Genomic DNA, 14,186 nt, shown 5'->3' with positions numbered 1-14,186 from the left:
ACAGAAAGGCTCACTCTCACTGTCTTTCTCCCTTTCTTCCCACTTCTGTGGTCCTGTGGATAACGAGAAGCCTTACTCCCAGTTGCTGTTGTTTCTGTCAGCATGTTTATAAACACTGTGTAATACCTTCTATATGTGAGCAGAAATGCCTTTCTTCTTTCCCCACAGTAGAAGAATATGTGTGTTCAAATAAGCCTCTCTGGGTGTAGCCCATTTTGGTCACCTTATTTGCAGCAGGTGCTACCAGGGCACTGGTACCTCACTGGGCATGGTATCCACGTGACTTCTAAGGTGTGGGCTGCTGTTTCACAGCCTTACATTTTTTTTCTGGTATGCTTATCCTTGTTAAAATTCCTATCTACTTGCTGTGTAGAAACACCCTGGGGTTTGAGGAGAATTTATTTTCAGCTTTGATTTTGAATTATAATTTGTTCATAAATCAGTCTTTAATAAATATTAAAATAAAAAATATTCAATTGAATCTTTTTTAAAATTTTCAGGGGAAAAATACCAGAAGAGACCAAAATTAAAATATTAACCTTCTTTTGCAATTAACACCTAGTCAATTGGTTTTAAATGTCCACAGGAAAAAACCAAAACAAACATACACAACAGCTGGAAGCTATTTTGTCTATGTGGGCTTTTTAAAATACCTTTTCCTACCTTTCCATAAAAGGCAATCAAACCAAACAAAGAAAAAAAAACAACACAGGAAAGGAAAATTGTGTTAGGCTGGAGAATAGCATGGCATACTTGAAGTGCTGGGAATTCCTTCAGAACAGCAGAAAAGTTATTAAGAGCTGGTCAGGCTTTTAGTGTACAGGATAGCTACGTATCCATGTCTCCAAAATTATGAGCCCATGTGACTTTTTGAGAAAACTTGCTATACGTTTTGCAAATTTCATCATACGCTGAACAAAAATATTATCAAGAGATCATGCCAAAGCTAAAATAGTGTTAATTACATGAAACAGGAACTCAAATTTAAAACAAGTTTATGTCAGTATTGAATTGGAATGAAATAGCACTAATAAATTTATTCAGAGAACCTCTAAATTTCAAAAAGGAGATCTCCATCCATCCATCTACAGAATTAGCTTCCACTCAAGAGAGTAATTAAAGTCAGCAAAATCAGCATTCAGTGCTAGCCCTGAGACAACAAAATTTTTCTTAAATCTTTAGATACCACAGTATCAAAAATCAGTTAAAATATTTGCCTGCTGATTTGAAGTCCTTGGTAGTGCTAACCACTTTTTCTGGTATTCTCAACAAAATATTTTTAGTAAAGCTTTTAAAGGAACTTTTCAAATTAATGGAATTTCATGCATCTTACTTAGTATTTTACATCTTTAAGTTTCTCCAGGTTCTTTAACTCGAAACACACTTTCTGAAGACCTTACAGAACATGCTTCTGAAGGCCATCCCTGTGTCAGCTTTGTGGATCATATATATTCTTGAATTCACATGCTTACAATAAGATTTACACATCCTCAGAAGAATATTTTAGTCAGTCTCTGAGATAAAAACAAGTATCTAGCTGGAAAGGGGAAAGGGTTGATGAACTCTTCAACACTCTCAGTGTTTGAGTGAAGGAACTAAATAGGAGGAGACTCCCTAGAGATTCAGGAAACAGCTTCCTTGTTACATTCCTTGTGTCCATGTTAAAAGTTTTAGAAACATTCACAAATCCACAGTTTGTTACTTGACTAGATAGGTCGGGAATCTTTGCTTTCAATAATTTATGTAGCCTTCTAGCAACACTGAGATAATTCAGGTAGGAAGACACCTTGTGAACATACAAATGGGCCCAGCTGTTTTTGTGTTGGAAGGTCTTTTGCAAGTATACCTTTTGAGAAACCTTCTTGAACCATCAATGAACACAAGTCCAATATTCTTCTTACAGAAGAGTGTATTTGTAAACTGTACTCTTCATTAAAAAAAAATCACAATCCATAAAATAAAATAAAAACATCTTTGCTAAATAAATATCTGGATAAGAAACTCATGTTGTATTTTAAATAGTCTGCAGAAAATTCACCTTGCACCCAGATAAAAATAATATGTTGAAACAATTTTTAGTAATCAGCCACTAACAAAATCAAAAATTGTGAATTTGCAAACTCTTGTAAAGAAACAACTTTGCAATAGTAACTAAGGGAGGTGTTAATGGATTTTCCTTTTCACTAGATTTAGTTTAATATTGGTGTCCCTAACAATCAAAACAGTATTTCATGAGTTCGCTACTTCCTTGCCTAGTCATTTCTGAATTTCTGGTTTGCAAATATTAATTAGCATTGCAACCTGCATTGTGCTTACAATGTAGCTACCAATTTAAAAAATATTTTTAAACTAAGTGGTTTGTTTCAAAATGAAATGCTGAAGTGTCCATTTTGTGTGAAACGGAGTATGAAATGTCCTTGTCTTCTAAACACAAAAGTCAGGAATAATCATTTATTTTCAGTGTGTGCTGGATAAGCCCAGGTTGTCAGTTATCTAGATCTGAAAGCCTAGTGCTTGGTGAAGCTCCATAGACCCTTTTTCAATATTTTTCTCTTAGTCAGAAATTTAATTAAGATACAGAAATGCAATTTTGTGTCTCATCATTACATTAAAAACCCTAAATAAGTATTGAATTGAGGGTATGATTTGAGAGGCTGGCTCTGGCTTTGGGAGCTATAGGGGTCACAGATGTGTGTGCCAGGTCTGTGTCCAAATATGAGTATTATATATATGTAAATTGTCACTTATTTGGAGTACTAGTTTCTGTTTGAACTTTGGAGTCTTACAGTATGTTAGCATTCAGTGTTTAGGACATGTGCCAGCAGGGAACTCAAATCCAATGCAATTATATATATTTTCTGTACAAAAGAAAACCTAAACTTCACAGTCATGTGGTACATTCTTCCCACATACCGCATGAGCCAGCCTGTCCTTGAACTGCATAAATGGTAAAACACAGACCTCATTCTGCAAGGATTTAAGTTCTTAACTGTAGGCATCTGAAGTGGGTTGATTTGAGAGCAAGGAGATAATGAGCATATTTGTGAAGCTTTCTATATAAATAGCTTTTGAATTGTCTGCTTGTCACTTAGATGCGAGGGCTGTTTGTCAAGCCAAGGTACTCATGTGTTTTCTCTTTATGTGGTTAGTTAGCAGCTTGACTATAATGATTTAAACATACATTGTTTATACACTGAATTATTTTTCTGACAGGGTAAAATAATTAGCACCTTTTTTTTTTCTTTTGCATAGAAGTACCTTCTTGCTTAACAATAAGACCTATCACATCTGTAACAGCAGCCAGGTGTTTTTGATGGCAACAGTGTGCTGAAGACATTTACGTATTTACGTATAGGGTGGTCTTTTAACTCATGAAAACTAAGGCTATGAAGGAGGAAGGCAATCAAGTTGATACATGGAGTTTCTTTACATTTGTTTTAACTTTCTGTAGGTTGATATGTGGCTTCTATTGATTTTTACCTTGGGAAACAATCATTTCCATGAGATACTGATCCCACTTCCATGGCAACTGTGGAAGATGCAACAGAGGATGTTCCAGGTCTTTGATAAGCTTTATTGTCTGTTTAATGAAGGCTATATTTGACCCTAAAAATTAAAAAAGGTAAATACATAAATGGCTGTTCCATGTGTTAATTAGAGAGATCTAGTCTGACTATATAGAAAGTCAGATTGCGCCTTAATTTTAGATGCAGCCTCTGAAGATAATTGTCTAAGTTTCCTAGTTACATGATAGAACTGCTTTATTAATTAGCAGCTGCATGTTAGGCTCAATTAAGTGCCTAACATGGTCTGACTGACTCTTATCATTAGACTGTTTCTTGTCTAAGTAACTGCTGCAAATCTAGTGCATCTGGATTTGAGCAAAACACCAGAAGCGCGTTCTTTGCTGAATATCAGTACTCTCTGAATACAGTCTGGATGGATTTGGAGAAACATCTTGGGGCATTTTATCTCCGGTATTTAAGTCTTTGGAAATCAGCACAACTGGTCATACACGATAACGGACTTTCTCGTATTTTCTGCTTGTTTTGCCTTTGCAAGAGAGACAAGGCTGTCATTTCTAGCACTTCTCAGCTTTGCAGGATTTCACTTGAAATCGTAATATCCCAGCATTAGCTTTTGGTATGGGTAGTGCTGCTGAAGATGAAGCATTTTAGAGAAAAAGTTTTTTTGGTGGTGTGAATTTTGCTTTCCGCTTACTTTGAAGGCACGCATGTTACGGATATAAAAGCAATGGTAATTCATTAGAGTTTTACTCCCCATCTTGAAATTTGATCAAAGACTGTGAAAGACTTCTTGAGGAAAAAAACTCAACACATTTGTGTCTTGTAAAGTAGATTTATGATTGTATCTGTATGTGTCCAAGAGTAAAGTAATTGATCAGCAGCATGTTAATAGGATAAATATTTCATTCCTGGCAGGATACAACTTTTTAATTATTCCCTTAGGAAAAAAGGTTTTATAAATATATACTTGTTTCATTCCATTAGTCTTAAGTAAATCATGCATTATAACTGCAATTGCATTTTTAGTAATACTTTAAATTGAAATACATCTTTGTATGTTTTAGAAATATATCAGTAATGTACAAAACTAATGGTACAGTATATGTGTGTATTTTCATACGGGCTTATAATTTTTAAGTTTTTCATGTTTTTAAATGTAAAACATTGTTTAAAAAGTATTTAAAAGCAGTTTAATCCTGTAAATCAATTATTTACTCCTTAGAAAAGTTTGGTTTTTGTCTCTATAATGTCTTCAATCTGTCTTATTTTACTAATTATTTTTAGTGACTTTTACCAGTGGAGAGAGTACTCTGTGTAATGTTTTTTTGTTTTGAGTTTTGGTGGAGGTTTTTTGAGAAAAGCTGAAATTCTGAAATTATGCTCTTAAATTCTAAGTTTTTGCATGTTATTTACCTATTCCTGGATCCGTATAATAGTAGTTCAGTGAAATTATTTTGTGTACTTAAACAAATAGTCAGTTCTGGGGTATGGCAGTGCAATAATGGCATAAATAGGTATTAAGTAAAGAAGCAGCAATAACATAGGATGATCAAGGAGAAATTATTTTTAAAAGTATAGCTGTAACAGAGTACTTAACTGCAGATGTCAAGACCCTAGTGTCAGTGTTACTGGCGTAAAATATTTTTTAAGCTTATTTGGGGATTTTGTTCCTTTGCGTTTTAATTTATATGTTCTGTTTTATGAGTGTTTATGAATGTAGTTTAACTGACACTTTCTGTTGTAAAACCCTTTTTACAGTTGTAGATTCAGCCAAAAGTTTTCATGCCAGTTGTCTATTTCATACTGAATTTTAATGGGTATCTAAAAATTCAGTCATTTTTCAAGAACATGGACTTTTTTCTTTTTTCACCCCAATTCATGCATTTTTGCAGCTTTAAAAATATTCACCAAATTGTAGACCTATCAATTTCAGTCAAGAACTTTTATCTGAAAGCTACCTTTATGCATTCCTGGTATATCATCCATGCTGCAGCTCAGTACAACACATTTGCAGTGCAGTTCCGGTTCTCAGCTTCTGAGAACAGAGGGCAAAAGGACCATGGCCGTGGCCAGCCTCAGTGGATGTAGCTGGTGGCTTGGAATTTACCAAAAAGTGCAGAACAGACAGGATGGGTGAAAGGTACAGAAAGCTAAAGGTTTATGTGTGGGGAGGAGGGGATTGTGAGGATGTAGCTTATTATAGAGGGGTGTGAGGGGAAGGAGGGATTAAAATACACAAACTAAAGATAGGATGCCAAAGCCGGAAGCAGAAGGACACAGAAGATGAACGATGGCAATAAAATGGACAGGGAAGAAAGGCAGCAAAGGGTAGGTAGATAGTGAGGAGTGAAGATTAGCAGGTAGGAGCCAAGGCAGAAGGCATATGAGAGGATCTTGCTACAGCAGGAAGTTGGTGGAGAAGGATGCTAGATGCATGAATCAAGTGGTCACGGATATGCAATATCCAGGAGGAAGAGCAGCAAGGAAACTTGGACCTAGAAGCTGAAGCTGGGGAAGGAAAAAGGGAAAAGAGAGCAGGGAGCAATGAGAACAAGAGCAGAAATGTCTTTGAGTGCTTGAACACACACCTCTGCATGCTGGAACCGACATCTTATTGCTGTCTGAACATTTGTCTATTGCCTAGCAAATAGCTGTGAAACATGGAGGCAAAGTGTGTTGTGTTTTGCCTGTGGCAGGCCAGCTCACACAAGAGAGAGTTGCTTCTTGGTGTTACTGTTGAGCCCATTACTGAAAATTGGAGAGGTGTGTGTCACAGGTCTCAGCTTACTGCCAGCACTTGGGGTGGCAGTCTGGTTTGTGAATTTGTTGTTGGTCTTGTTGCAATTTTGAAGTCTATAAAGATGCAAGGAACAATGCTAAAAATAAAACTGAAAGATCTTTAATGTGAAGTTAAGCTCTCCAAAATGGCAGAACTGCAGTAGCTAATGCAACCGCAAACTGCCTCGTGTGGTTATGCATATGATAATAATAAGCTGTTTAAAAATAAGCTTGTGCATATGATCATGTAGATGGTAAGCTATTAAATATTTTATTGATTATAGAGCGGTACAACTTGTATTTCATAATCAGCATCTAAATATTTGTAGAAAAAGAGTAAAAAGTAGAAAACTCTTCATGTAAATGTGTATTTTTTTCCTTGCTAGAAGCCTGCTTTGTTTGGGCTTCTGTTGGATGCCTGTGTGTTAATAAGAGAAGTGGTCTAACTACTACTACTACTAACTACTACTAGAGATGTGTTTTCTAAAATAAGGTAGTGAAGATGTATTGCCTAAAGTGCACATAATAAAATATGTTTTCTGAAGACATAGAGCATATCAAGAGTGCAGAGATTATCGGCAATAAGTATCTGACTTTAATGATAAAGCAGGTTTTCTACCTGGTGGCTTTTAAATGGTTGCTAAAGAGTTTGTAAGGATTTTGTTAGGAAAGCGTGTGAAGAGTTGTTCCATAACAAAAACTAACTCTGGGGCATAATAATTTAAAGACTTGAAAGAAAAATCACTTGTGAATTCAGAAAGCAGTATTATTAAACTGTTCCACTAATGTATTTCAAATGACCAAGGTTCTCTGCCAAAGGAAGGGTGAAAAATGCCTGGAGTTCAGTTATGATATAAACCTCAGTGAGAGGTGACTGTATTTCCTTCAGGGTCTAAAGCTAACCTCTGAAGTGATGATTTAGATTTTGATTTGGTGGGGGTTTTGTTTGTTAATGTGTTTAAAGGCATTCTAAGCTAAATGGCAGAATCATCTTTTTCTCAGATAAAATTCAAAAATATCTCTTGATTATTTCAGATCAAGCTTTTATATACTACTGTTACTGCAAGAGAACATTAGAAAAAATTGTCATTCTCATTTCTGATGACACTATTGCATTTTTGTTAATACACTGTGGCAACACCCAAAGGAATGAAATAATGCCAAGGTTCAGAGCTCACAGGTATATTCTGTTTAAAAATAGCGCTCGCACAGAAATACTTCAGACTTGTTCCTGCTGTATCCATCTCACATTTACCCTTCTGTTGGATCTATTCTAGCCTGCATCATTCTCCTATGTCCTTCCCAATATCACCGTCACCGTTCCTCTTTGTAAAGAAAACTGCGCTCTGAATTGCACTGCCTGATATTCTTCCTCTTGCAATTCCTGCCTCGTCCTTTTCCTTCTTGGAGTGCACAGTTACATCAGTCCTCTATCACAGACAACTGCCAGTGAAGTTGGTAGCTTTTTTGCTACCAACTCAGCCTTCTACAGCTATAACATATTAAGTCAAACTGTGGTTTCCTTAGCTTTCCATAAATTCATATATACACTCTTTGGTGTTACACTCTGCTGCCTTTTCTCCCAAACCCTACCCACGGTTCCCCTCCTTGGCTCAATGGGCTCCTGGCTTCCAGACCACTGTAATTCATGGGTTTTTTCTCGATGTACACAGTATATAAGTTTGTTCCAAGCAATATGAAAGGTTGCAACCTCCTATCTGCTGTTGGTGCTATTTGCTGTATTTGCGTGGCTGTTTTGCCTGGTGCTCTAATAGAGGGTAATACCCTTTACCATCTCCTGTGCCTCTCCGTTTGTACAATACCTGTTGTCACAGTATTGATCAACTACTTTGCAGATTCTTGAGTGTGGCTGACTGTTCTGTCCTTAACTATAGCTAAGTGCCAATTTTGTGGAGTATACTCTCTTGTGCCGTCATTAGCTGTAGTCCTGTGTGTTTGTTATGGAGATGGGGGAGGGCTGTGAATGCAGTGCATTGGGGTCTGTTCTTGGAAGATGACTGGGCAGTCAAAAAGAGGCGGAGTGCACAACAGATTCTGAGGTGCAATTTGTGAAAAATCAGAGATCCAAATAAATGCATTATTACGTGTTTTTGGTTTTATATTATTAGGCTATATTGTTTTCAATTTGCTGTAAGTTAATTTGAATAATAATACAGGTTTTGTATTTGCTTCATTGAACTATTGCACATTAAAATTAATGCAAGTAGAAGTAATCATTCATACATCTTTCTCTGTTTGAGAGATTACACATTTCTTTCTGTCCATATTCTTCCAGGTGACTTGGATTATTACTGGCTGGATCCTGCCACGTGGCACAGCAGGGAGACATCCCCTATTAGTTCGGTAAGAAATAGGGAAAAAGTGATTCATAAGTATGAATTAAAATGTTTACTGATTATTTCAGTTCAGCATAGATATTATTTTGTAAAAAATTATTCTATACAAATTATAAGAAAATTTGTTTTAGTGGATCATGGAAATTGGAATCAGAAAGAAATTTTCATCAAGATGTATACTAATAAAATTGCCTGAATTTTAACTTGAATGTAATTCTTTTATAGACATGATACTATATTTCACTATACACCACAAAAGCAGCTGTGAGCGTGTTGCTACTCTGGGAGAGATTAGTGACTTTTTCTATTGACTTGGAGTGGGAAAGGATCATTTGGATTTTTATTATATAGTGAACCCGTATGGTAGATCTGTATAACATGCGTATTATACTAAAGAACAGAATTTATGAATGCAATTTTCAGGGTAATGGAATTTTAAAGTAAAAGTTTAATTTTGTTACTTAAGGTATGTTTTAAATGTTTAATTGTATTGAACTTTCAATTGTATGATAGTTCTACCTGCAGACTTAGTGCTGAGATTTTTTTGCAGTGGGCATAAATATTTAATGAAGCCAGAGTCCAACAGATATAATAAAAGAAAGCTTGGGTGCAATATGTAACACATTTGAAGGACGTTAGTGTCTACTGTGACATAATGATTCAGAAATTTTATTGTTTTATAAATGTGCATCTACATACAGGAAGATGGTAGCACTTCTTTAATTCCACTGCTTGTTTTTTTAACAGCATCCAGTGACGTGGCAGCCTTCTAAAGAGGGTGATCGCTTAATTGGGCGTGTTATTCTTAACAAGAGAACAACCATGCCAAAAGAATCAGGTGCATTATTGGGGCTAAAAGTAAGTATTACATGTTTTGTGTGGTAAATGAAAGAAAGTTCCATTGACCTTAGACCTAGAGGTCTAACACATTAAATCAGAGGACTCTCCAATTATATGGTCATTTGACAAAAATATATTCCTCATTTTTATTAAATTTTGAAAATTATACTGATAAATTATGAATGTAAATGTATTTAATCCTTCTGTGTAGTCTTCCACTCATCCATGGCAAAGGAGCTGAACCATTTTGATTAAAAAGTGTATGTTTATTCAGCTTCCTGTCTGCATGACATGTACTGCACGTTGCGATGCACTAATGGAGTCCTGCCTTTTCTAAATCTACTGTTTGCATTTCAGTCAAGTAATTCATCTCATAATCCACATACATAAATGTCATCCAGATGCAAATGTTTACAAGGCCAGTGTTTAAAATCCACACAGCCATTTGGAAACAGAAATTTTGTAAAGTGAAACTAAACATTTACACAAAAATTTGCAAAAAAACTTTTAAAGCATAGTAGAGATTATATTAAATGTAATTCCAGTTAATCTGATGCCCCAGAATTAAGACTGGCAACACTGTCCAGTTGATTTAAATCCCTAAATTAGTAATCTGTAGTGGACTTTTAGGTTCATGTCCCTAAATTGCTGGAACATTTAAATTGCTGGAACATTTAAGAGAGAGAGAGCTGAGAGCTTCTGAAGCTGGTGGGGAGTACAGTGTGCCAGTTCAAGAATTTCTCTCTCCATGTATATTTTTAACTATATGGAGCTCCAAAGATGACCGAGAGAGTTTAATTTGGGTGTCTTCCTCTCCCCACTGAGAACAACAGAAACAATGCAAAATAGGAAACATTCCCATCCACTTAGGACTAAGTGTGCTTCAAAGGGCACTGACACTGAACCGCCCCTTGCATATAGTTGTCTGATAGTTCGGTCCCTTGCATGTGATGGAGATGTGGGTTGTCAATTCTGCTCATCATGATGGGAATTAAATCAGGAAAGAACCTTGTGAACTTGGTAATGGCATGTCCTGAGTAAGATCCGTTTATCCACTTTGAAGTGAGATAGTGTGGCATGGGAATACAGAAGGTGAGAACAGCTTCATTCCACTAAATGTCTAGCAGTCTGTAGCACAAGGCTGGTTTTTGCTGGCAGCAAGCAACTTTTTTTTTGTATGTCAGAAAAAAGGTTAGTCCTAGTAGCAAATGTAGATGGAGAGCTTCTCTTCGATTTTCCAAGTTTCATTTTTGTATGATGTGAACTAAGGTCCCCACTGATAAATTTAACACGTTGTCTTGTGACAACCTTGTTGGCAGGTAGACTTCTGGATCTGCTTGGATATATATCTATATTAAAGCTCTTACTAGTTATTGTGATTGCCACATGGGGAAATAATAGCTAATGAACCAGCATTTCTCTGTTTCATTTTATTATAAATCTCCTTCCAGGATATTCCTGACTGAAAAAAATGACTGGATAAGATAGCTAAACAGAATAGCAAGTCAGCAAGACTACATTTTCTTGTTTTATATTTTATTAAAAATCTAATCTCTTGAGAGCACCTTTTTTTTCTGATTTTCCTGATCTCTGTGTCATGCAGTCGTCTTCAAAAATAGCTCTTTTCAATTCTGTTTAACAAAAGCCAGAAGTGCTGTTTTGTCCTGTCATGTGCTTGAATGAGGGGGCCTGGGTTTTAGCAGTAGTGATGTTCTCGTGAACTGTTTGCCCATGTTTCTTAGTAGTGTATTTGCTACGGGTTTTTAATTGTACCAATTGCATTTTGGGATTTTCATACATTTGGTGTGATGTGCACTTGCAATTTAAACTTAAGAACATGACAGAACATCTATTTGCAAAAAGTATATTTTCTTGGTTATTTATTAAGAAACATTCTTTCTGCAACAAATTTAGATACTTAGCAAACTGCATAAGATTGATCAGTCAAACACATTAAAAGGAATATCAATTTTATTCATTCTGTGTCAGCTTTACTTCTTTCCAAGTACAGCTGGCTTTTGTGTATCTTTAACTTTGTCTTTAAGCCTCTAAACCCCAAATTGACAATAGATTTGCTTAGGCGTATTTTAGGTTTAATTTTAAAAACAACGTGAAAACTGATCTGTCTGTATATTTATGCTTGATATGATATCTGGCTTGTGGCTTGGAAACTCACAAATTTATGATTAACCAGGTTGTTGGAGGAAAAATGACAGAATTAGGACGACTCGGTGCCTTCATTACCAAAGTGAAGAAAGGTAGCTTGGCTGATGTGGTGGGGCATCTCAGAGCAGGTAAATCAATTATTTGCATAGAAAATGTATTGTCTTTTAATTATGGCTCTTTGTAATGTAGCTGTTAGTTTATATTAACATTGGTCATGTGATATACTAATATTTTTTAAATACAGGACAATACTCTAATGTTGTTACGGAATGCCACAGTTGCCTACATTTCTAATTTATTGTTAACTCCAATTGCTTGGATGTATGAGCAAAATATGAGACATTCCTGATCAGTGCTGTTGTCAGGACTGAGTGTCACTGGTGAATTTTTGCTTGCTAGCTCAGGATCTGCTTGTTATACTCTATAGAAGCAATGCAAACTTTTTTTAAAACTGTTCCATTGAAGCAAACAAAACTCACTACAGTTACTTTGCTTTCACTATAGTGTCACCTGAAGGATGATGCACTGTGTACACAATGGACTTCTTTCAATGTTAATTCTTACAAATAAAAATGGAAAACAACCCAAGAAAATGATCTTAAAATGTTTCATTTGTATAAGATGTATATACTGCACATACAAATAAGTGGCTGTGCCTTTGGCACTTTTTAAGCTTCTAAAAGAAGTGAGAACTATGCACAGCAGATGGTTTTCAAAATTACTTCTTAGTGGTTTATATTTTTACCATGGCTCTAAGCAACTACTTTCCAAATACTGTCTTAGCATACCAAAGTCTATCCAGTGCCTTCTTAGGAATCCAGAAGCTCCGATGACAACTTGTGTGAATTTAGGATAATTGCATGAAGCGAATAGTAATAAAGAAGTAGTAAAGATGATGAGTCTCTAAAAATATCCTACTTTGTTTTGGCATTTGTTAATTTTTTTTTTTTTTTACCAAATCAATATACTTGGGGTTGATAGCACCAATTATTATAGTTGTTTATAGACTTTAACTGCAAATTGTAATTACAGAAAACAAGTTTCTGTCCACTAATCTTGAACTATTTGGGCTGAAATATTACATGTCTAATGTCTGGTTTAGGTTGTTTCTTAAATCAAAGCTATTTTTAATTTCTAAAAATATTTTTAGAACCAAAATAATTTCACAAAAAAAACCCACATTGTTTTGCACATGTTTTCAATGAATGAAAGTCTATTCATCCTATTATATGTGACTAAAACACTTTAAACAGCATAGATGAGTCCTTGCTGTTCGGAAAACATGCTTTTTCATCTTTATGAAAACTCTCCAAAATTTGGCTAAATTTATTAATTGTTTAGTTAATTGTACAAACCTCATAAATTTTAACAAAGGCAAATATGAAGTCTTGCCTCAGGACCAGAATAACCCAGTGCAACAGTAAGCACTAGGAGCCAATCAGCTAGAAAGCAGCTTGGCAGAAAAGCATCTGGAAGTGCTGGAGGACAGTAAGTAGAACATGAGTCAGCAACTTGCCCTTGCAGCAAACACCAATCGTGTACAGGGCTGTATTAGTAGGATTGTAGCCAGCAGATTGAGGGACATGGTTGCTGCTCTCTGTTCAGCACTTAGCAGGCTGTATCTGGATTACTGTGTCCAGTTTGGGTTTGTCTAGTACAAGAGAGATACTGACAAACTGGACCAGGATGGGCAGGGGGACAGAAAGTTAGGGGTCTGGAGCATATGGCGTACAATAAGCTAAGAGAACTGGGTTTGTTCAGACTGGCAAAGAAGAGACTACAGGGGGGTCTAATTCTTGTTTTTACCTGGCTAATGGGAGGCTGTAGAGAACCCAGAGCTGGACTGTTCTCAGAGGTGCACACTGATCACACAAGAAGCAACGTGCACAAGCTGGAATGAGAGACATCCTGTTCATGAATATTTATTTTTTTTTGTATCTATAGAGGATAGTTAAGGCTTGGAAGAGGTTGCCCAGAGGAGATGTTGCATATCCTTCCTTCGAGATACCCAAATCTCATCTGGTCAAATCCCTTAGCAATCTGGTCTGTGCTTTGATGTTGGCCCTACTATGAGCAGGGGTGGGAACTAGCTGACACCCAGATGTATCTCCCAATGCAAATTACTATTTTAGAAATGAATATAAAAAAAGTCAGAGATTTGCAGCGTAAGTCTGAAAACTTTCTATCTCTGCTGAACATGCATCAGTAAGTGGGGGTAGAATGCAAGATGCATTAATATTCCTTTCTAGAGGCATCTTAGATATCCTGGGATATATGCCTCACCAGCAGAAATGGCTCCATAAGGGTGCAGGTGTCCTGTAGGTTCTGCCAGCCAGCTTTGTGCAGATATCTTGGTTATCCTAAACATCTGCAGTGTAAGGTGTCTAACTGACCTGACTGACTGACTTACAACTCTGGGCTACTACAGTAGGACTTAAGTCCAGGGAGTTCATATCACCTGAATTTGTAGCAGTGTGTCACAGGATTGTAGAATGGTTGAGGTGGGTAGGGGCCTCCT

At 36.2% G+C, this 14,186-nt stretch overlaps 1 protein-coding gene across 4 annotated transcripts in view; it reads left to right on the top strand.

The window, feature by feature from the left end:
- Positions 1-14,186, top strand: part of RIMS1 (regulating synaptic membrane exocytosis 1) — a 337,498-nt gene that overhangs the window by 176,594 nt on the left and 146,718 nt on the right. For all 4 annotated transcript variants that reach the window (XM_059835908.1, XM_059835905.1, XM_059835904.1 and 1 more), the window contains 3 exons: positions 8,602-8,669; positions 9,410-9,520; positions 11,697-11,796. In XM_059835908.1, coding sequence (XP_059691891.1) covers positions 8,602-8,669; positions 9,410-9,520; positions 11,697-11,796 — 279 coding nt within the window. The remainder of the gene's footprint in view (positions 1-8,601; positions 8,670-9,409; positions 9,521-11,696; positions 11,797-14,186) is intronic.

The sequence above is a fragment of the Gavia stellata genome, chromosome 2 (genome assembly GCF_030936135.1).
Source record: "Gavia stellata isolate bGavSte3 chromosome 2, bGavSte3.hap2, whole genome shotgun sequence".
In the NCBI taxonomy this organism is placed as follows: Eukaryota; Metazoa; Chordata; class Aves; order Gaviiformes; family Gaviidae; genus Gavia; species Gavia stellata.
The sequence above is the reverse complement of the archived record's forward strand: the minus strand, read 5'-3'. Positions and strand labels throughout refer to the sequence as shown.